General features: G+C 32.2%; 2 protein-coding genes across 7 annotated transcripts; both read right to left on the reverse strand.

Annotated features, from left to right (window-relative positions):
• Positions 1 to 1,787: 1,787 nt before the first annotated feature.
• Positions 1,788 to 11,332, reverse strand: LOC108346337 (E3 ubiquitin-protein ligase UPL5). Of its 3 annotated transcripts, none has more exons than XM_052871683.1 (4): positions 10,602 to 11,332; positions 9,375 to 10,436; positions 3,067 to 3,659; positions 1,788 to 2,266 (listed from the first exon to the last, which is right to left on the reverse strand). In XM_052871683.1, exons 1-4 carry the CDS (start codon positions 11,125 to 11,127, stop codon positions 2,003 to 2,005), a joined length of 2,445 nt encoding a protein of 814 aa, XP_052727643.1. In that variant the 5' UTR covers positions 11,128 to 11,332; the 3' UTR covers positions 1,788 to 2,002. The 3 variants fall into 3 exon arrangements, with proteins under 3 accessions (XP_052727643.1, XP_052727644.1, XP_017440893.2); XM_052871684.1 differs by having other exon boundaries at positions 9,375 to 10,070; positions 10,437 to 11,331; XM_017585404.2 differs by having other exon boundaries at positions 9,375 to 11,332.
• A 3,712-nt stretch (positions 11,333 to 15,044) lies between these two features.
• Positions 15,045 to 17,722, reverse strand: LOC108323230 (F-box protein CPR1). Of its 4 annotated transcripts, none has more exons than XR_008246478.1 (3): positions 16,339 to 17,722; positions 15,683 to 15,839; positions 15,045 to 15,592 (listed from the first exon to the last, which is right to left on the reverse strand). XR_008246478.1 is itself a non-coding variant. In XM_017555638.2 (3 exons), exons 1-2 carry the CDS (start codon positions 17,448 to 17,450, stop codon positions 15,800 to 15,802), a joined length of 1,152 nt encoding a protein of 383 aa, XP_017411127.1. In that variant the 5' UTR covers positions 17,451 to 17,722; the 3' UTR covers positions 15,045 to 15,592; positions 15,776 to 15,799. The 4 variants fall into 4 exon arrangements, 3 of the variants coding, with proteins under 3 accessions (XP_017411127.1, XP_017411119.1, XP_017411112.1); XM_017555638.2 differs by having other exon boundaries at positions 15,776 to 15,839; XM_017555630.2 differs by having other exon boundaries at positions 15,759 to 15,839.
• Between the last annotated feature and the right edge of the window lie 4,841 nt (positions 17,723 to 22,563).

Consider the following 22,563-nt stretch of genomic DNA (forward strand, 5'->3'; position numbering starts at 1 on the left):
AAATAAAATAAATATTAAAATAAATTTCAATTAAAAAGAACATGTATTGTTATACTATTCAGTTTAAAAACTAGTATAATTTAGTTTAAAAACTAGTACAATTCAGTTTAAAATTAGTATAATTCAGTTTAAAAGTAATATAGTTAGTAGTTCAGTTTAATTTATATTGTAGTTTAGTACAATTTAGTATAGTTCAGTTCAGTCCAGTTTGATAAAACAAAAAACAGTTTAGTTCAATTTGTCTGAATTGTTTTGCCCACCCCTAATTGTATATAAATTCATTTGAATATTATATATATATATATATATATATATATATAATATCATTTTTTATGAGGAAATGTTATTTGTTATTTGTTAGTAAAAGAAATTGAACCCACGTCTCTCTCACCTTCCTTTCAAATCTATCAAAGCTCAGCAAATACTAATGAGACTTAATTGTCTCATTTTTCCTTTCAAATTTGCATATTTGAAAATTATTTTTATACGTTGATCAAATAATCCATATCAGGTTTCAATGTGACTACAGTAAAAAAATTACACGAGAAAATGTTGAGTTCAAAAATCAATATCAACATACATAATTTCTAACTTTATTTATATTATATTTTACAAATGAAATAGAGGTTTTCTTATTTTACAAAAAGTGCAGTGAACAACACTCTTTCTTCCTTTGTAAGTAACTTCTCAAATAGGATGGTGATATGATAAAATGTTTAAGCCCCTTAAAATGATTGGATTATGATTTTGATATTTGTAGACAATATTTTTTTTTTTATCTTTCTATAATAACTCATCAATTTTGTGTTAAACAGAAAATCGAATGACCATTCAAAGTAACTCAATATCAATTTTGTGAAATAATAAAAGTATGCCACACTTCAAAATAACTTAAAATACGTAAAATAAATGTGATTTATCTATCTAAAAAGGAATATTAGGAACTAATAAAGATAGATATATGATATTTTCCATAGATGAATATCAAAGAAAATATTTTACAGAAAATAAAATCAGAGAAAAATATCTTTTAAAGAAAATAAAATTACTGTAAAGAATTTCAAACATTAAAGATTAAGGATAGATTGACACTCTTAAAGATAATCTACCTTAATAAAATTATAGAATATATTAATATTTAAAGTTAAAAAATATTAAAATATTAATATTGAGTTGTTAAATGTAATTTTTTTTTGCTTATTATTAAAATATAACTTCTCTTTCTTTAAAAAGTGATTAAAAATAAAAGGAAATTTTCTCACACTAGTATAAAATTAGTCTTTCACATTGTATGGTTTAAGACAAACACAGAAAAAATAACGAAAAAAACAATATAAATTTAAGAATACTTTGTTTCTGTTTCCAGCTTCTTGTTTCTCTTTGCCTTTGTCTATTCTCTCTGTTTCGCTATTAACGTGACAACAAAAATATGCAGCAACTAAAGAGCCTAAAAATTTCATACACCTATATATCTTAAGGGATTAGAAGCAATGAAACCAAAACTTGTGACAAAGTAGTTACTATCTATCATAGCTAAACAATTGCATAGAATTCATAACATAATAATAATGACTTTAAAAAAATTAGTCGTTAGACTTGAATGTAATTTATAGATTAAGACAGATAACTTAAAAAGTTTGGTGTTTCTACTGAGGGAGGGAGCAAGCAGCAGGCCTTTAGGCCGTAACCCGATCCATCCTGAGCACTACCATCCTAAGTCCATGGCATCACAAAATAAGCTACTTACCACAATAGCAATGCTAAGATCACAAGTGAGATCAATATTCTTTCTTTAAACCCTGTTTTATTTCATACTTTATCCATATAAACATTTGATAAAGACCAATGCCACTGCAACCCTCCACTACTTTGGAAAATAGAGAACTGGTGAAATATGTCACAGTATCCAATTAGAGAACTGATGGGAACACTCATATAATCTGTACAACGACAATCTATGTGCAGTCAAAACCACTTTTATCCAGATTGAAGGTGTATTTGTTCACCAAGTACCAAAACTGCACCCAATGTGTTCTTGAGTGATGAGTTCGAGACGTTCTTTCATGACAGCCATAGATGAATAAGCCGGGAAACACAGCCGGAAAAAGCATGTGTGAGACGAAGGCAGGCGATCACCAGGTTCAAGGGATCTGTATATGTAGAGTCGTGAAGCCAAACCACGGAAACCTTCAACTGGTAAATATTTTACAGATGTCCAAAAGAATAGAAGAACCTTCCTTTGATCAGCTGTCATACTCCCAACAATCTGTTAAAAAGTGTTTTTCAACAGAAAAAAAAAGAAAAAACTAAGATCTCTCGACAAATCATAAAATACCGAGTTATTTGGAAAGCTTTCCAGAACTAATTGATAACCACCCATATTTACTTAAAAAGAGATCATTGACAAATTAAATGAAGTCGAGGAAGTTAATATTCAGACTAAACAAAAGATGAAATTATATGCTTGCACTACGAAAGATTCAAAAATATATATTGGTATGCTACCATTAGTCATAAAGAGGTGCATATTCAAAATGTATAAAGCTAGATGCTATCAGAAAAAGGGCCAAAACTGACAACCATAACAATTTTGACAGGGTTTCAAAGAAGGAACGCACGGCTACGGCAATGAACAGTCTGCTAGCAAATAAGGCATAATAAGATTTGAGGCTTCGGCAACAAAAATTAGAGAAAAAAGGTTCCGATAATAATGAGGCGCATCAAAGATTGAGCTTATCAGGACTTAAGGGAAGGAAAAATTTACAGTAACAAAGTTGAGGACTCTAGCAGACTAGCATGATTGTTGATCAGAGTAGTTAAAAAGTGGATTCCAATAGCAGTCAATAGAAAACAATTCCCTTAGGGAAATGGACACTTCAAAGTAACCACCATAGTGATGCTTTCCAAGAAGTACCAAGGCAATAAAACACATTTTGTTCAGTTGATAAAATGGAAGCAGAGACAGCCTTAAAGAACATCACATTGACCCACCAGAGGAGGCGTTAAAAAGGAGATAGAACTTAGAGACAAACTTTGCGAGATTTAATAATAGCAGCATGCACATACCTCCCAAAACCAAGAGATCTGAATATCTGTCTCACTGTAACCATTATACTCGGTGTGTGCTTTCCAATCCTCAACAGAAAGGGTGTCTTCACTCCCGTGCAGCATCCAATCAAGATCTTCAAGGTCTAAACTTTGGAAGAAGTACTGCTGGAGCTTGGAGTTTGAAAGAATATCAGCAAAACCTTTGGCAAAATGTGATACCTGCTCGGATATGGATGTTACAAAGCGATCCTGTATAAGAAGTTCAACATACTTATCCCTGTTCTTACTATTAACTACAACGTTTTTTCCCCCAGGGCAGAGCTCAACCACTTTCCTCTGTCCTAACTCCTCCACCTCTCTAACAAATGTCAGTCCTAATGCATCTGAATCAATGAAATCAGCATCCATATCCAATATTTTCTTGCAGCTAGTATACAGACAAGGGTCCGCGCTCCTGATATCCTCTAAAACAATAATATAGCTTCCCGCCAATTGCAAGAAAAACACACGATCAAAAACAATACCCACTTGCACCCTATGCATCAAAGCTAATGCAATTACTCGACCAGCAAAGCTGAAGTACTCAAGGTGCAGAGGATGTACCCTAGATGCTGCAAACAAGTAAACAAAAAATATAAGCTAAACTCGTTATCCATAAATGCTATAATGATTGTAATGAATAGAAGATATAAAACAACATATATCTTAGTCCCTATCTTAGGTGGGAACTAATATTTAGAACCAAAATATTTAGATGTGATAAACAAATATGAGTTTTGAGTAATAGACAAGAAGCTGTTGCGTCCTATTTCAAATTATGACAGAAGGATGCATAGGATTCTGCAAAAAACAAAGTTTATCCTACTAGGAGAGGTCAACTACATGGATCACACAATGTATTCGATTTTTATTAAAGATATTTGACAACTTCAAATATCCTTCTTGGTCTCCTCCTCCCATCACAGAACTAAAAATCATAATATTTATTCTTCTCGGCGATGCCTCCAGTGGATTTCACTGTAAGTTTACAAACCACAACCAATTGTGTATCATTTATACTTAATTGGGGCTACACCAAACATTACTTGTATAATCATTGCGTATTTTGTCTTCTTTTTTCTGTACAGTCACACATCCATCTTAACATTCTCATTTCTATCACTCCCACCCTTTTCTCTTGCAGTTCCGTTAAAGTTCAACATTCATTACCGCAAAGTATAGCCAGTCTATAACAGTATAATAAAATTTGCCTTGGAATTTAACTAATGGTCTCTTTCCCCATTTCAGTAATCCTAAGCAAGATATTTTCTCTCACTTTTACTTCCTAGTTCTATTCCTCGTTCCTCGTTAAAATTGTAATGCATATATTCCACCTTACTCCTACTTAAGTGAAAACAATTTGTTTAAAATGTCTGACTCCAAAGTTGTTCACGGTTGACTAATCCCCTCAATTCCTCAATCAAAACTATATCGCCTTTAGGGAAATACTTTGGTAAGTTCCTGGTAAGCACTTCCAAAGCTAGATTAAACAAGTAAAGATTACAGGCTTGACATAACCCTATCTGTTACGTGCCTGAGTACTTAAACTAGCCAAATACAACCGCTCACACTCTCACAGACAATGAACAATGGTAAATAGCTGAATAAACCTCTTTATTGAATTGAAATAACTGTATCAAAGAAAACAAACAATAACTGGGAGCAAGATCTCTGTCAATTACCTGAGAGCATAACCTCTCTTACAAAACTCACAAATCAAAAGCATGCCCTAAACCCTAGACTTCCCCCTTTATTTAAACTAATTATTTCCCGCCCAACTTGTACTGAATATTAGAAAATAATCTTTATTTGCTATAATTAACTTATTATGAATATATTTATCTTTATTTACTATAATTAACTTTTGCTGAATATCCGCTCACAATATCTCTCTCCTTAGTTTCCCGCCCATCCTAACCGCCATCCTAACCGCTGTGGCTGTTAGGATGCTTCCTCGCTGCTTCCAACCGTTCGGTCCGCACGCTCCCCGCCTCCTACCGATCGGCTTGGTCGCTCCCCGCCTTCCACCGTTCGGCCTGGTTGCTCCCCCTGGTCAACCGTTCGGCCTTTGTCCTCTACCGTTCAGTCCCCTTCTCTTTCTCCCCTATACCTTCTTCTCTCATATACTTGCCAGCCCCTAACACTATCCTTAAAGGAAAATCTGTCTCACCTATTGGAGTTCTCACGTCGGTCATTACTTCATCATTGTCTTGTATAGCCAAAATATATGTCACACAAACACCTTTCCTTCCACAACACACTACTTTTGGAACGCTCAAGTCAGTAAAAACCACAGGTAAGTTTCTTTACCATCCCATCAATCTTCGCCAAAGATAAATGACTTCCATATAGACCTCCTCACACAAAACCAAATAGATTCACTACAATCCTCATCTCAATTTTTAATCCATGCTCCCCTTTTTGCACAATTTCATGATGTGGTTCATAAGTTTTATTTATACCTATAATCCATGGTGTATTAGATAAGTTCTGAAAAATGATATGGCCCTAAAACACCCCCAAATGGTTGAATAGTTTAAAATGAACATAACAAAATTCATTTTCATATGTAAAGTAGTTTTTCAGCAACAACCTTCCTAGCGTAGCAGTAAGGTTGATGCTTCATGACCCAGAGATCACAATTGAAATCCAGGAAACACCCAACCCCCTTGTAGGGGTAAAGGCTAGCAGGCTTACATTTACCCTCACTGGAACCCCTCAAAATTAAATTTAAAGAGTTTTTATATCATGGAAGTATTCTACTAGAGCTTCCTGGAAAGGACGGTGATAGACATCACTTTTTCATCGAGATATGACGCAAGGACTACCTCTTGTTTGTGGTCATTGGTTGGTTCGTTCTCCCTTCTTCATAACACTGCGAAAAGCTATGACAGACATAGGTTCAATTATTTCAGCACCATCATCCTCAAAACCAGTGGGTAATTCTTCCATTGTCTTATAATTCCCCACCATTTTTTTAGAATGGACACATGAAATTCAGGATACCACCGAATTCTGTCCATGTTGCTTGAGCTTCAAAAATACCATTTCTCCTACATCAAAGCTTCTACCTGTTAGGTGTTTATTAGCTTGTGCCTTCATTCTACCTTGAGCTCTTAGCAAGTGATTCTTTAGTTGCCTTAGATCCTGAAAAATTATTTCCAAAACCCGCTCATAAATATTGAATCCCTGTCACTTACAATAGAATTTGGAATGCCATGGAGTCTCACCACCTCTCTTACAAAAATTTCTGCTATCACCCTAGCTATATAAGGGTGTTTCAGAGGCACAAAATGACTATACTTTGTTAATCTGTCCACAACTACCATAATGGCTTTGAACCCTCTTGACCTCGGTAAGCCTGTAAGTTCCTTATTTGCTGAACCTTGATATTCTACCTACATATCACAAAGAGACGCAAATAACAATTCTCCTCAAGGCATCCCTTTTAAAATTGTGGTTCCTTGAGATGTCTTCTTTATCTTCATGGTTTGTTTTTTCCAGTCAACAACCATTTCGCCAGAGAAACCAGCCATGGCATGCCCAAAATCATATCAATGTCCTCTAAGTCAAACAAATAGGCATCTACCATAAAGTCCAAACCTTCTATTTCAATTTTAATTTTACAACACACTCCAAACGTTTCTATTGTGCCCACCCCCCATCAATATTCGCATAGTTGGTGGTCTCCAACTGCCAACCTATTGCCTCTACCAATCCTCTAGAAATAAAGTTATGCGATGATACACAGTCGACCAAAATAAACAGAGGCAATTCATGTACCTTTTCCTTAAATTTAAGAGTTTGAGGTGATTATGTTTTCTCATCTCCTAGGCTGAGTAAAGTTGAGGCACTGCACTCACCACCGGTGTCTCCCTCTTCAACCACACATACATTTCCTGACACATTTTCTCCATCATCATATTCCATCTGGATTTCATCACCCATTAACATGAATCGTAGTTGTTTCACGGGGCATTGTTGCATGGGGTTGTACGATCCACCACATTTAAAATACAATCCTCTCTTTCACCTATCCAACAAATCCTAATAGGCTAAGTGCCTTGTTCCCCTATCTCTAGGCCCACTTCTACTATTTTCACTGAGTTCTTTTGTTGTGTTTGGGCCAGGCCCATTAATCCCTCTACCAGTCCCTTGGTTTTTGGGAATGATGCACCCTGAAATATTTGAGCTAGTCTTGTAACCCGAATAGCCTCCCAATTGTGTTTTTTCTTTCGCATGCCATCCTCTGTTCTTATTCGGAAACTTCATACAATGGCTCTTGCTCATTAATCATTTTTCCTCTCATAAGTGGACTAACAACATGCAAACTTCTGATTTGGGCCCTAATTTCTTCATGCAATCCATGAATAAAGTAAGCAAAGTATTGTTCGTCATGTAATTTGGGGACCTGCCACTAAACATTTAAATCTTTATATGCATTCTTCTATACTCCCTGTTAGTCACAGTGACGTCATGTGCTCGAATACACTTCCCTCACCCAAACCTCCATATCTTTCAATCAATTCTTTCACCAAATCCTCCCAAGTTAATTCATCATAATCATTTAATGGTGTGTTGAAGAAATGAATCGTAGCCCCCTCCATGCATAATTGAGAAAGATTCACCCTCATAGCCGAACTAGTTTCTTGGACCCTAAAATAGATCTCAGCTCTAGTGATCTAACTGACAGGATCTTCTCCATCGAACATAGGTAGTTCAACCTTTTTCATCGATTGTCTGAATTCATCCAGTTCTAGTGATCTAAGGACTTCAAGTCACTTCCACCACTAGATGACTCCTTATTCTTAGACCCAACAAAGCTCTCTCCCTCCATGTGAGGGATTTTCTCACAACTACAAGTCATTAATTCCACTAACTTTGATTGGTTTATCACAGCCTCTTTAAGCATCGTCTTTATCGCTGATTGGTTTTGGATTGCTTGGAGTCGTATCTTCTCCATGACAACTCTCATTCGCTCCAATTCTCCCTTGACAATCTCAACCCTAGCATCCATGACTATTGTATTTTCTAGCTCCCCTGTTTTCACCTCACTTCCCTTTTTCTTTGGTGGCATTCATTGGAAAAAAGGGATCCGAAAGGTGTCACCAAATGTTACAAACCCACACCTTAAAAGCTTAGAAGAAAAAGAAAGGAATGAAATGAACATTGTAGTTCGTATTATTCTATTTACAAAAATAGGATATAGAAGGATAACAAATCCCACCCAGAGCAACACAAGCAATTCCTCTCCTCTATCAACCAAAAACCTGTCCTCAACTCTCTGCAAAACCAAATACAAATAGAATCTCTCTATTCCCCTCCCCGATTTCTCTCTCCTCTAACTTCCTGCCACCTCAGCCCTTGGGTTCTTCTTTCTCACGTATATTTTTTTCCCACCATGTCTTGGTACCTTCGTGGGCTAGTGGTTGAGGAAGCCCAGTCATTCTTTGGGCCTCATCCGCCTCTCTATATTATTATTTGAGGTTCATTAACCATATAAAAAATGTAACTTGGCAGATTGTTTGGAGCAGCTGAATATACCTTTTGTGAAAGATACAATTCGACTTGTTTTGTGGTTTTCCTTGTAAGAGATAAAGTATTTCCATTGTAAAATATGTCTCCTAATAATATTGTGATGCCCATTGTCATAGGAAGAAGAAGAATGTAACTTGGCAGATTGTTTGGAGAAGTTGAACATACCTTTTGTGAGAGATATAATTCAACTTCTTGTTTAGTGGTTTTCCATATATGAGATAAAGTACTTGCATTGTAAAATGATGTCTCCTAAGAATATTGTGATGCCCATTGTCATAGGAAGAAGAATATACAAATCTTTATTCTGAGGTTAGATCTTCTGTTATACTACTCGTTAAATTTTCAGTTTGAGTTCCTCTCGTGCGTGTGTGTGCTTTCTTAGAGTCCTCTGTTTTAAGACATTAACTATGTCATGCCCAATGTATGGTACAAAAGTCCACATTTTTAAGTATAGTCCCCTGCACAATCAAATAAATTGAAGCATAGAGGGCCTACAAGACAATGGAGATCATCCAAGGATTTCACCAAATAGGGGCATATTTCATTTAAGAAAAACCAATGAGTAATGATTCACAAATAAAAGACATGACTTCCACTATGCGGAGGTTAACGAATGGAACATTATGTAAATAAAGATCATATTAAGCCTCAACATATTTTATAATCTTAATAAAGGTCATGTTGTAAATAACAAACATCCAAGTTATTAAAATAAAAAGAAAGAATTCAAAAATGCAGGAGAAACTTACCAGGATTAGGGAAAAATCTCCTTCTGTCAGTTGGGCATGCCACAAAAAGTGCATTTTGTGGATTGAATATTGCTTGGCATACCAGAAGAAACCACTCCCTTAGTACACCTGGGCCAGTAGCTTCCTCATTTTTGAATTCCATAAATAAACCAGCATGTAGAGATTCAGGCTCAGCACGCGCTATGTATTCAAAAGACTCAGCCAATAACTGAGACCTGTCAATAAGCATCTCGTGCAACTCCTCATAGTCTTCTTTGACCTCTGGGAACATCATCATGGCCAAATGCCTTCTAGACTCAAAATTGGTCACAAACCTATGCTCCAGAATCCACTGATGCTCATCAGTTCTCTTTGCATATCGAACAATCAACAGACACAGCACATTTCTATGTCGCCTCAAAACACTCCAAAGCTTTTCTTCAGCACCATCATAAAGCTTAGAAATTTGATACAACTCCTTCAAGATGGAAAGATAATGAGACCACCCAGGATAAGGATTATCCCCTTCCATCATTTCCTGGCCAGCCAAGTTCTGGTCCATTTTTTGAAGGCACTGGTCGATTTTGTTCAATAACTGCATGTACAAACAGTGAAGATATTCAATCTCTTTGGCGTGCAAGAGATCCTTATTACTTTTGTCTTGAGCCATAGAACCATTGACAGCTTGTTGCTCCTTGATTCCAGTTCTCAAAGGCACTAAGAAGGCAGTAAAATCCACAACATCATTAGACAAAGGCCCCACGGCTCTGTGGGATTCCATACTCGAGTCCAAGTCCATCAACAAGCAATTAACAAGCTCAAAAACAAAGGGGAAAATGTCCTTAATCAAAACTAACCCCTTAGCATTATCAGAACCAGCGTAGGAAACCCCAGCAGTTTCCAACAAGGACCCAAAGGTACTCCGGCAATAGAGATACAAAGGGTCATTAGTTCCAACTCTCCTAAGCAATTTACAGAACTCTAAGACCACACATGCACACTGCCCATGCAATGCCTTAGACAAGGTATTTCGGCAAGAACTCAAAAAGTGTCTAACAGAAGACTCAGCACAATCCTTGTTACCTGCATAAGGGGACACATAGAGCATAACAAGCACGTCAGGAGCAGAAGAAGACATGAAAATCTGAAAATACCCAGAAGCAGATTCGTTGTCAATCCTCGGAGTCATGTTCAAGTAACTGGTGATTAACCCCTTGATAGTCTTCAAGGAATCGTGAACAGTCTCACCACAGCAAAGTCGATACACGAGGGAAACCATGTCGTTGATAATTTGCCATGCCTGAGGGTGTTCAGTACTGCGCATGCGACCAACGAGTTGAAGATTGGCGTCGTTTTGAATGGAACATTCAGCGAGAGTCTGTTCCCACTGAAGCTGCTTCCCCCGATAAATTAATCTCTGTTCAAACACCGGAATTCCCTTCATGCTTTGGATACGCTCATGAATCGATTTCACGCTGTCTTCGGGGAAAGCCTGCATCACAATAGTGTTTCCGGCTGACATCATTCGCACAAAGAACTGGATGTGCGATCGCGGCTTCTGCGCGACAGCAGAGCAGCCGCTTCCGGCGGTGCCAGAGGCGCCGGAGGAGCTCGACCATGAATTCACAGCCTCCTCTTTCCGCATCCTCACACAGACTAAGTCCGAGAAATCTCCGTCATCTTCTTCGTCGAGTTTGCGTTTAGACGAGTGACGGTGATGATCGGTGGCGCCCCCGCTGAGGTGGTGGACGGCGGGGGTTTCAATCATAGACATTTAGGAGGCGCCGCCCCGAGTGGCTGTGTCAGACACAAGCCGAGTGAAAAGTCCAAAAAGCCATCCACGAACGAAGACGCACCCAGTGAGTCCTGCGGTGAGCCGAGCCGAGCCAAGCAAGCCAAGCCAGAAACAGAACTGTGTCTCTGCAAAGGAAATTGGGTTTTGCCTTTGATGTTTTACCGTCCTCAGTCTCTCCTTCTAATCCCTTCCTGCTTCTTTATATACTACCACTTTGTGTTGGCTTTTTCAATTGCCTCTCGAAACGGCGTGCTGAGGCGCAAATGCTTGGACTGCTCTCCCGAATAAACCCACTGTGGGACCCTCTGCCTTTTGGAAGCAGCGGATGCTTATTTGGAATTTTTTTAATATTAAACTTTACATTAATGATTTATCATTTTATATTAATATTTCAACCGGAGAGATAATGTATTTGCTGCATACTTAGCAGAGAAGCTGCCAGACTTTTTCTTCTCTCTTATTTTATTCTTAGGTTAAAAGAATAAAATATATCAACTTTTTCTTCTCCTTTTACTTTTTTTTTTATCTACTGTTTCTTTTCATATAATATATCACAAAATTAAAAATAGTATACTTATTTTAGTTGTACCTGATTTTATATGTATCTTAAACATAAACTAGGTGGTAAAATCCTAACGTTTAATTGTTTTTTTTGTCTTGAAAAAGTTTATTCTGTTACTTCGAAAAGATTTTTTGAAAAATCAGCAAGAAACTTAATGTCTTTGTAAATCGTGTGTATCAATTTCCGATTGTGTGTATCAATTTCCGAGGGAGAGGGAGCGTGCAAAAAGGGAATATTTATCAAATAATATTAATTATATTTAGAAAATAAATATTAATTATAGATTTATATTTTGATTAAAATAATATATAATAATATTATAATAAATAGTAGTAAAATAATCAACACATGATATTATCAAAATATAGTTATAATATATAAATAAGCTTAAATTTGAACTATTTGAACTATTTGATAATAAATAAGCTTAAATTTTTTTATTGAACCATACTTTTTAATATAATGTTAAGCTAAATAATACCAAAATAATTTCAAAATATTATATATTACAATATTTACCGGTTCTTCCTAATTAATATATAAAATGTTTTTTTTTCAAAAATTTACTAGAAATTTAGAAAAATATGAATATATAATATATAAATTTATTATTTTGGGTTGATATTTATTATTTAGTCATGATTTAATTTGGATCACTACATAAATAATTTTGAAACTTTATTATAAAGTTTTTATATATTGTATAAGTGGTTTTATAATTAAAAAATGGCTAAGTTTAATAAACGGTCAAACTACAAAATATAAAATTTAAAGCAAGAGTAAAATTAATAAAATAACTATTTTAATTTAATTTTTGTTTATTTAAATAATAAATTTAGAAAATAAATATGAACACGCAGAAAATCTCTTCTATATAATATAGATAAAATTGATACCGAATATTAAAATTATTATCTTAGTATAATTTAAATTATTAACAATAAATTTATTACATAATTAATTTAATATTAAATTAGCATTTATAGTCGTAACGTAAGTTATTAATTTAGACTATTCATAAAGTTTTCTCGTGTATTTTTTTTTATCTTATTATTATAACTTTAGTTACACATTAATTGCAAATTTCGTACCAATAATGAATTGCATTTAAGACACACAATTTTATTAAATCAGATGGTTTGCGTGACCTACAATTGATTATTTATATTTAGAGTTAATTATATTTTGGTTTAAATTAGTTCACTTTTTTCAATTCGGTTTTAGTTTTTTTATTTTTTAAATCAAGTTTAAATTTTTGTTAATTTTATTTAATTAAATATTTTTTTGTAATATTATTTAAATAATTAATAAAATATTAACCATATATGTCATGCACTACAAAACATGTGTCAGTCTATGAATTTTTGTTATTTTTTTTAATTTTTAATCTTTTAAAAATTATTTTAAATTTTATTTTTTTTCAATTCAAATCCTATATTTATTATTTTTATTTATTTTAATCTTATTTTTTTTAAATAATATTTTTATTATTAAAATTGATATTTTTATTGTTTAGTACTTCTGGTGTTATTTTTAAACCAAACTCTAATAATTATATTTTACCAATATAATTAGAGTAAATTTATAAATAATTTATAAATATTAAAAATGAAGTTGTTATAAGTGATAGATGTATTAAAAATAATTTAAGAAATATTAAAAGAAATACATGTGTGTTTTCTCTTTAAAATATCAACAACTTACATGTTATTTTTATCAATTTTGAGTTTGATCACTGATATGAAAATTTTAATAAAAAATATATATTCAATAAAACAAGATGTCGAAAAGCAGTAACCAAAACGACAATAAAACCATCTAAAAAAACACATTATAAGTTTATAAGTAGGTCATCCACATAATCACAGTTAATAAATAAGTCAAACTATGAAAACTAAAATGAGAAAAAAATTAAAAATAAAACTAATGTAAAAAAATTTTAACAACCAAATATAAAAAATATAACTCAAAATTAAAATTCAATTAAGAACTATTATAGGAGAAAATTTGTTAAGGATTATATGTTGTATTCATAATTAAAAATAACAAAATTCTTACTATTATTATAAAATTAAATATAAATAAGTTTATGATTTTGAAATAATTTTTATATAGTTTTATTTTAAAAAGGTAATTTATAATTATTGCTTTAGTCATTAATAATTGTTCTGAATTCTTAACAATAAATTTAACACATCATTAATTTCGATATTAAATTAACATTTACAGAATTAACTTAAGTAGTTTATTTAGATTTATTAATCAAATTTATGAATATCATTATAAATAATTATTCTTACAAGGATTTATTTTCACAATAATATTAGTTGCTCTTTGAACAAAATCTTTAAAATTTACAATTTCTTAATAATAACAAATTCTTTAAAGGGACAATAATAGACTACTTTTAATATTAACTATATTAAATGTGCATCTGTGCTACTTTTTTTATATGATAATAAAAAATAACAAAATTCTTATTATTATTATAAAATTAAATATAAATAATTTTATAATTTTATTAAAATAACTTTTACATATTTTATAGGTAATTATATATTAAAGAATTGTTAAGTTAAAAATTATAGTAAGATTTAATTTTTTTTAATAAAACAATTATTTTAATTTAGAAAACTTTTATTTAAAAGGTAAAATTAAAAAAGAAAAAGAAAAATCCTTTATATATAATATAGATAAAATAAGTAAATATAAATAATCCTTTAAATTTCATTGTAAATAACTTTTCATAGGTAGTTTTATGATTAAATTAATAGTTAAGTTTAAAACATGTCAAATTGTTAAATTTTAAAAAAATAAAATTTAATTTTAAAAAAAACTTTCATTTAAAGGATTATATTGGAAAAAAAATATAGATACTAAAAAGAGAAACCTATAGACAAAAATAAATATAATTAATTATCTATAATTTTACTGTAGATAATTATTTTAATTTAAAAATAAGTAGTTAAATGTAAAAAAGGGGAATAAAAAATACCAATTTTAAAAAATAATTATTTAAAGGATATAAATGAAAAACATGTACACCAAAATTCCATTTATATATATAATAGCATGATTTTACTACTAAATTTTAATAGATAGTAATAATAAATTTAAAGTGGTCTTGATATTAATAATTAATATATAATATTGAATTAATTTTAATATAATAATGAAGTAGTATTGTTGATTTATATTATTATATAATAATTTAAAATATTAATATTAACTTACAACTAATTTGCATTTATTATATCTATTTCAATATATTTTCAAATTTATTATTTTATAAACATTCTAAATTCATAAGAAGCCGGATTATAACTAGTTTTCAGAAATGGAGAGTAAAAATGAGATTTAGAGTTCATTCTCAAGGAAATTGAAAAAACTTAGATATAAACTAAATTAAAGTACAAAAAGAAATCCTAAGAGTAAAACATGTGATCCATAATTCTGTCTATAACGTGAAAAGAGTGTCCATATCTGTAGTTAAAATTCAGTAACTCTAAAAAACCAGATTACTTCAGTAATTCGTTCCTTGAGTTATCCAGGCAAGAAAATCCAAGTGTTCCGATTCCCTTCTCAATCGTGCGAACAAAACTCACTTTCTTCAAACAGAGCACTATCCATGTAAAACTGTACGTGAGATGTACCTATTAAAGTGGCTTGTATTGTATACGTGGGTAGCTTCAACCATTAAATACACAGATGCATACCCCTCACCCCATGGATCAGTGAACTCAAGTTTGTAGCACTGTGTGGTTAAACTTATTACAAACTTAACTGGCCATGGCGCATCTTCTTTATCCTTGTTGTACTTATGTACGGTTTTTCTTGATATTGAACATTCGGAATTTGGAGCACTTTGGTCCCTCTTCAAACCTGAGAAAAACAACATGAGAAAACTCGGGGCAGTAAAGGGAGGGAATTGAACGTCCCAGAAATTAGCATTAAAAAGAGTGGTTTTGTTACTGATCATTCCAAGTGTTTCCCATGAACCAGGGTGCCTAATCTCACAACAAGAGACAATTCAATTCACAGGACAAACCAGTTTCAGCTGTATACCGTGTCCTCTTCTTTTGCTCGAGCTCACAACGTCAATTTGAACCCCTTAGACAGGAAGTCATCCCTGCGAAAAAGATGAAGTAAGCACAACAACAACATCACAGGAAGACGAGGAGCGTTGAAAAATCAAAATTGGCCCACCGATCCATGTGTGAATCAGATTAAACTTTAGGCTAATTCACTATTACAAAAAGATCTCAGGACAATCCCGAGTTCTTTTTTTCTTTTTTTCTAAATAAGATTCAAACATACCGTGAATTTTTTATAGTCCAACCACGGAAAAAAGTTAATCTTAACAAAGAGAACAACACTATCATGCATGTAAAATTTAATTTCAGAAAAGTTACCCATAGTCATAAACATCAAATCTGACAACACTTAATAACTTTGTCAATGATTTCACCTGTCATGAGGGGTGGACTTGGTTCAAGTTATAGTCAACTCACTACTAGACAGAGCTAGCCACAAAACTAAAGAAAACTTGCATAGCCCCTTGTTTTAAATATGACAACAGAGAGTATAAATTTATTTTGTGGGAGACAAAAAGCAATTAGCATTGGTACCTTTTCTTCCTATTCTTCTGGTGGCCCAGTTCGTGCATCTCGCTCTCGTCACGGAGGTTCAGTAGAGTGGGTGGGAGAAGGCTTCCAGCGCAAACTGTGCCTTCGATGGAGTTTCCGATTCCGGGTATTTTAACGAAACTCACATCGCCACTACTGAGGTTATACCAACAGAGCTTACTACGGTTCTGTTCAAGCAAAACCCTGTCTCCGTCTATAAGCAAAGGCCTCACAGATTGTAATTTTGGCAATCCAATGTGAAGATGGTCCTGCGTTATGGTAAACAGTTTCTCCCACGAATCTGAGGATCCGTACACTCTCATAACCCAGAAGTCAAATCCGCTTCCCCTATTCTCCACCAGGCACAGACACCCTCCCAACAGAGCCACCTCCATATCGAAATTTCCCTTCACGGTTGCAGGGAGCTCAACTTCACGAAAGCTCTCGCGCGTGAGGTCAAAGGCGACTATGAGATCGGGTTGGTCAGGTTCGAGTTTGCGAGTGACGACCCAGTGAAGGGCACCGCCGACCAAGACGCCCATGGTCCGCGCGCAGCAGAGGGCGTAGGGCATGCTAGGGAGATTTTTCCAGGCGTCGGATTTGAGTGTGTAGAGTTGGACCTGGGAATCGAAGGTGCGGTTGTGGAGATCGACAAAGTAAGTAATGCTGACGAGCTTGTAGTCATTGGAGGCGGCATCGTGGCCGAAGCCGTGGACGCGGGCTGCGAAGAGGGAGGAGTCCGGGCGGTTGAAGCGGTCAGCGGGGAGAATCCGGTGCTTGCGGAGGTGAGGGTTCCAGAGGGCGATGTCGTCGGCGACGTTGGAGATACAGATGAGGCCGTTGCAGGAACCGAGAACCTTGATGCTGTTGCTGTAGCACATGAGAGGGTGAGTGATTTCGAGGGGTTTCTCGAGGGATTGAAGGTCGACGGTGTAGAGGTGGGAGCGGTGACGGAGAATGAGGGTGGTGTGGGATTTGCTGAGGTGGAATAGGATGAAGTGGGTGGTGTCGATGAGGGAGCGCCACCACTTACAGGTGGAGCGGAGCCGCAGCACTGACTTCACCGGCAGACGGGACAGGATTTCGGTGATTACTTCCACCGGAAGATTTGCCATCACTGGGATTGCATGCAACCGGAATTGATTCCTATTGCTGCCACTTGATTCTCAGGAATTGGGATTGATTTTCTGTCTTTTTGTTGATGCTAGGGTTTCCTTCTGAAGAAGAATCAGTGTTGCCAACAGCAGTCCTGTATCACACGCTTTACATCATTTTTTTTTTACATTATTATCCAAATTTAAAAGGCTGTTTATAAAAGAATTACAACAATTAGCCAGAATTCAAATTTATTTACAAAATAAGTATGATAAAATTATTTTTATATAAAATTAATAATACACATATAGATATAAATATGTTTTATTTAGAAACAAAATTGTAAATATATTATATTTTTAAGAAAAAAATTGTAAAAATGTAATAAATTTAAGTCATATTTTCATAAAACACGTGAGAAAATTTGGAGGTACTCATTGCCATGACACGTTTCAATTGTCCTAATTAGATGAAATTAGTTGGTATGTTGTCACCCATCTGTACTTGTTGTCTATTCACGTAATTCTACATAGTTCGTTTTCTTTTTTATTTGTTTTCATAGCTGAATTTAAATAAATAAATTATTCCACCTAATTCCACTAAAAAATTAAATAACTTTAAACCTTGTTTTCTTTTAATTTATTATTTTTACATTTGGTTTAATAATTAATTAAACTTAGACGGTGGGAATCATGTGAAGTTAGTTGGTGAAGGAATGCAAAATCTGACAAAACTCACTTCTAGAAATCATCGAAAAGCTTTCTCCATTTGAAGAAATCTCGTAGCTTGTCCTGATTCCTGGGTTACGTTAAGCATCTTTCGAAGTCTATCTTCTTCTTTTTTTCTTTATCTATTGACTATTGTTAGTTTGATATTACAATTTTTTTTCAATTTTATTATTAAGTAATTGTAATTTTAAATTAAAATAATTATTATTCTTTTAATTATTAATTCTAATTTAGTTATTTTATAAATTGAAATGATTATTTTATCTTTTTTTTTTCAAAAAAAATAAATAATTATTTATAATATAAAGTATACAGATTATTATTTTTAATTAATTATTTTATAGTTAAATAATTTTTTATTAGAATGTGAAAAAAATAAACACACATATATGTATTTCCACTAATTGATAAATTGAAAAATTATGTTTTGAATTATACAATTTAAAAATTATCATTTGTATAGAAAAAGATTTGGATAGTGTAATTTATAAAAAAAGACGAATTATATTTTCCAAAAGGTCTTCTATGAAAAACAATTTTTTTCGTTAAAAAGTTACTTTTGAAGTACATAATCTAAAAATTATAAATATCGGATAACATAATCTATAAATAAAATAATTTAGATTTTATAATTTGAAAAAAAAAACTGAAAGACATTTTTAACAATAAAATGAAAAGTTTTTATGTTTATGAAAGAGAAGAAAAAAACATATTAAATATGCAGGAAAAAATGGATACCAGAGTTTTTTAATTTCAAATTAATGTTATGTTTTTTTCTCTTTCTATGATAAAATAAGTAACAGTCTTTCAATTCAATTCATTATCTCACTTCATCAAAACCTCGTATAAAACAATACTTTATACCATCTAGATCTGTTAATTTGATCTCCTCGTATGATTTGGCATTGACCCAAATAAGTTTGGATTAAAAAAACTCACAAAAAAAACTCATTAAAAAAAAGCTTGGGAGATCAAAATATTCACAATAGGCCATAACCTTTATTTTTTTAAAAAAATATTTATTTTGAATATAATAAATAAATTGTAATTAACTCATAATACGTTATAAAAGTATTTTTAATTTGTCAAATAATTATATAGAAAGATTTTAATTAGATTAACATAGATTTTATAGGAAGTTTTAATAAATTTAATTGTTTGTTTATACAAGAAAATCATGCAATAACATTCACATCCTGAAATGACATATAAGATAATAATTTGATTTTCTTGTGAAAAAAAGTCATCTAGATCCTAATCAAAATTAAATAAAATATTTTAATTTGAAATTTAAAATAATGAATTTATTAATAAAAAGGATATGAATTTTTTTCTTGTATGTTATTTTTTTAATATGTATGACTTAAATTTATACTGAAATTATACCAATTATTTATTTATTTTTAATAATATATATATATATATATATATATATATATATATATATATATATATATATATATATATATATATATGTGGTTGTCAGCATGTATAAGATATTTTTTTAGTTTGTATATTTTAGTAATGTATATCTGGTTTTAGTAGACAAAAATGTCCTCATATATTGTGCATTATAAGTTTTAAGGTCAAGGATATTTGAATAATTTTCATTCTCAAAACTAAAAAAAAAACAAAAAACTCCAAAATCCTTACTCATCTCTCACACTCCTTTCAACATTTTCTCTTTCATCTCTCTCACTCCAACATTTTCTCTATCATCCCTAGTCTAGTCCCAACTGAAAAAATCAGAAACACTCAGCTAACCCTAATCCACATTTCTCACTTATCCAGTTTGTTTCTCTCTCATCTCCATCCTCTCTCACATCTACTCACAGCAACCCACGACACGGTAATTTATTACTCTTGCTATGTTCGTTCATTTGTTTTTCAATTTAATAACAAAATGATTGATGATGTTGATGTTGTTTTTTGATTAGAGGGTTGTGTTATATATTTTCCCTTCTGATTATAATTAAATTTGTAAAAAGCTAAAATCTACAATAATTTCAAAAATAAAATAAAAAACAAGAAACCTCCCACAAAAAAACGTTAGCATCAACCCATAATAGTTGCAAAATATTTAGTTTCTTAATACCAATTTTGATAAAATCATAGAAATGAAAGGAGTAGAAGTTAAACTATGAACGTGATTGGTAACAAATTTATTAAATTTTAATTTTAATTTGAAATTCATTACGTTTTGTTTTTCTTAATTTCACTTCTGCAGCAAATGATAAATGAGAATCACAACATCATGTTTATAATTTTGATAAAATCATAGAAATAAAAGGAGTAAAAGTTAAACTATGAGCTTAATGGTAACAAATTTATTAATTTCAATTTGAAATTCAGTGCATTTTATTTTTCTTGATTTAAGTTATGCGGCAAATGATAAATCATAATGACAACATCATGTTTATATTGACAAAAAAAGTTGGAGATGTGAATTGTTTAAAATAAACTTACATGATGTGATTTACTTTGGAATGTAGTCTTTTGGTCCGACCTATCAAGTTCATTATGACTAGTTTACTAATTTCTGGTTGATTTTTAATTAATTGGTATATCAATGTAATTCTTCTTGAAAACTACTCAATATTCTCCAATCTGCTCAAATATAGAAGATGTGTAATTTGTTATAATATTTTATTCTTTTTACAAAAATGAAATGAAAATATGCTTATCAATATGAAACATTCGAGATGGAACGAGTGGTGGTTTCTTTTTTGAACAAGGGGACAAAGTCAACAATAAAAATTTTCTTTCTTCATAACTTTCTTCAATAACTTGTTTCGGTTAAATAATTTAGTACGATGTGCAAGAGCTTTATTTTTGCTATGTTTTGAAGTTGGTTATATGCAGGAAGGTGAAAAGTATATTCTATTTTCTCGACAATGATTTACCCCTTCTGAAATCCCCTTTTCACATTACGGTTTTTCCCTTTTGAAAAATATTTTCGAACAACTTAATAGTCAAAATATAAAATCTTCCTTGAGATAAACTACTAATTTTAAAATTTAAAAACGAAATTTTATAACAATCAGAAGGAAAAAGATATAACACAACCCTTCAATTAAAAATCAACATCAACATCATCAATTATTTTGTTATTAAAGTGAAAAACAAATGAACAAACATAGAAAAGCAACAAATTGCGATATCGTGAGTTGTTGTGTGTGAGTGAGAGAGAGTATGGAGTTGAGAGAGAAACAATTAGGATAAGTGAGGAAGGTGGATTAGGGTTAGACGAGTGTTTTTGATTTTTTCCGTTGGAGCTACAATTGGGATGACATAGAAAAGGTCGGAGTGAGAGAAATGAAAGAGAAATGGTTAAGAGGAACGAGGGAGGTGAGTAAGGGAGTGAGGACTTTCTTGTTTTATTTAGTTTTGAGAATGAAAATTATTCAAATATCTTTGACCTTAAAACTTAGAATCCATAATATATGAGGGTATTTTTGTCTACTAAAACTCAGTACACATTGCTAAAATGTACCAACTAAAAAAACCTTACGCATGTTAGCAAATCCATATATATATATATATATATATATATATATATATATATATATATATATATATATATATAAAAGAATGATTTTTTTATCTACAGATAGAGCTGTCAAAACGGATAACTCGGCTCGACCCGGCCCGTCCCACCACGGGTTGGTCACTTAGTTAGTCAACCCAACCCGGCTCACTTATTAGCAAGCTGAAAAAATTCCAACCCGACTTGACCCACCACGGGTTGGTGGGTTAAACGGGTTGACTCATTAGCTCATTTAATTATAAGTTTTTTTTAAATAAAACAATTATTATTTTTTAATTCAAATCTAAATAAAGGTCACTCTAAAACAATGTTAAACTTCAAAGACAATTAAAAAAAATGATACAATCCAAGCTTAATCCAAAACATGTACAAAAGACGAACAAATAAGTTTTTAATATTGTTAATTTTTGTTTGAGTTGTCTATTTATAATATTAGAGTCTTAAATAGATAAATCTATAATATTTTTCTCTCTTTGAAACATCTTTTTATCATTATCTACTATATAATAAAAAAATGTCAACTAAACACAAAATAATAATTAAATTAAATTAGGTGGGTTGAAAACTTATATAAAAAAATACTAACTAAACACAAAATAATAAATATGGCTCACCACGGGTTCAACCCGATAAGCGAGGTTTTAAGTGAGTCAGATTGAAAACTGACCCGCATAAAAAAATTACATTATTTTTAAATTTAACCCAACTCACATCCGTAATGAGTCAGATTGATTCGCAGCATTACCTACGTATACGAAGGAATTAAGGATAGAAAATGATGAGTGATGATATGTGCAATATTATCCTATGACACCGCTTGCCTCCAATTACAAACAGTTGAAAAAAGAAACGGAAGTT

Source organism: Vigna angularis, chromosome 1 (assembly GCF_016808095.1).
Source record: "Vigna angularis cultivar LongXiaoDou No.4 chromosome 1, ASM1680809v1, whole genome shotgun sequence".
NCBI lineage: Eukaryota > Viridiplantae > Streptophyta > Magnoliopsida > Fabales > Fabaceae > Vigna > Vigna angularis.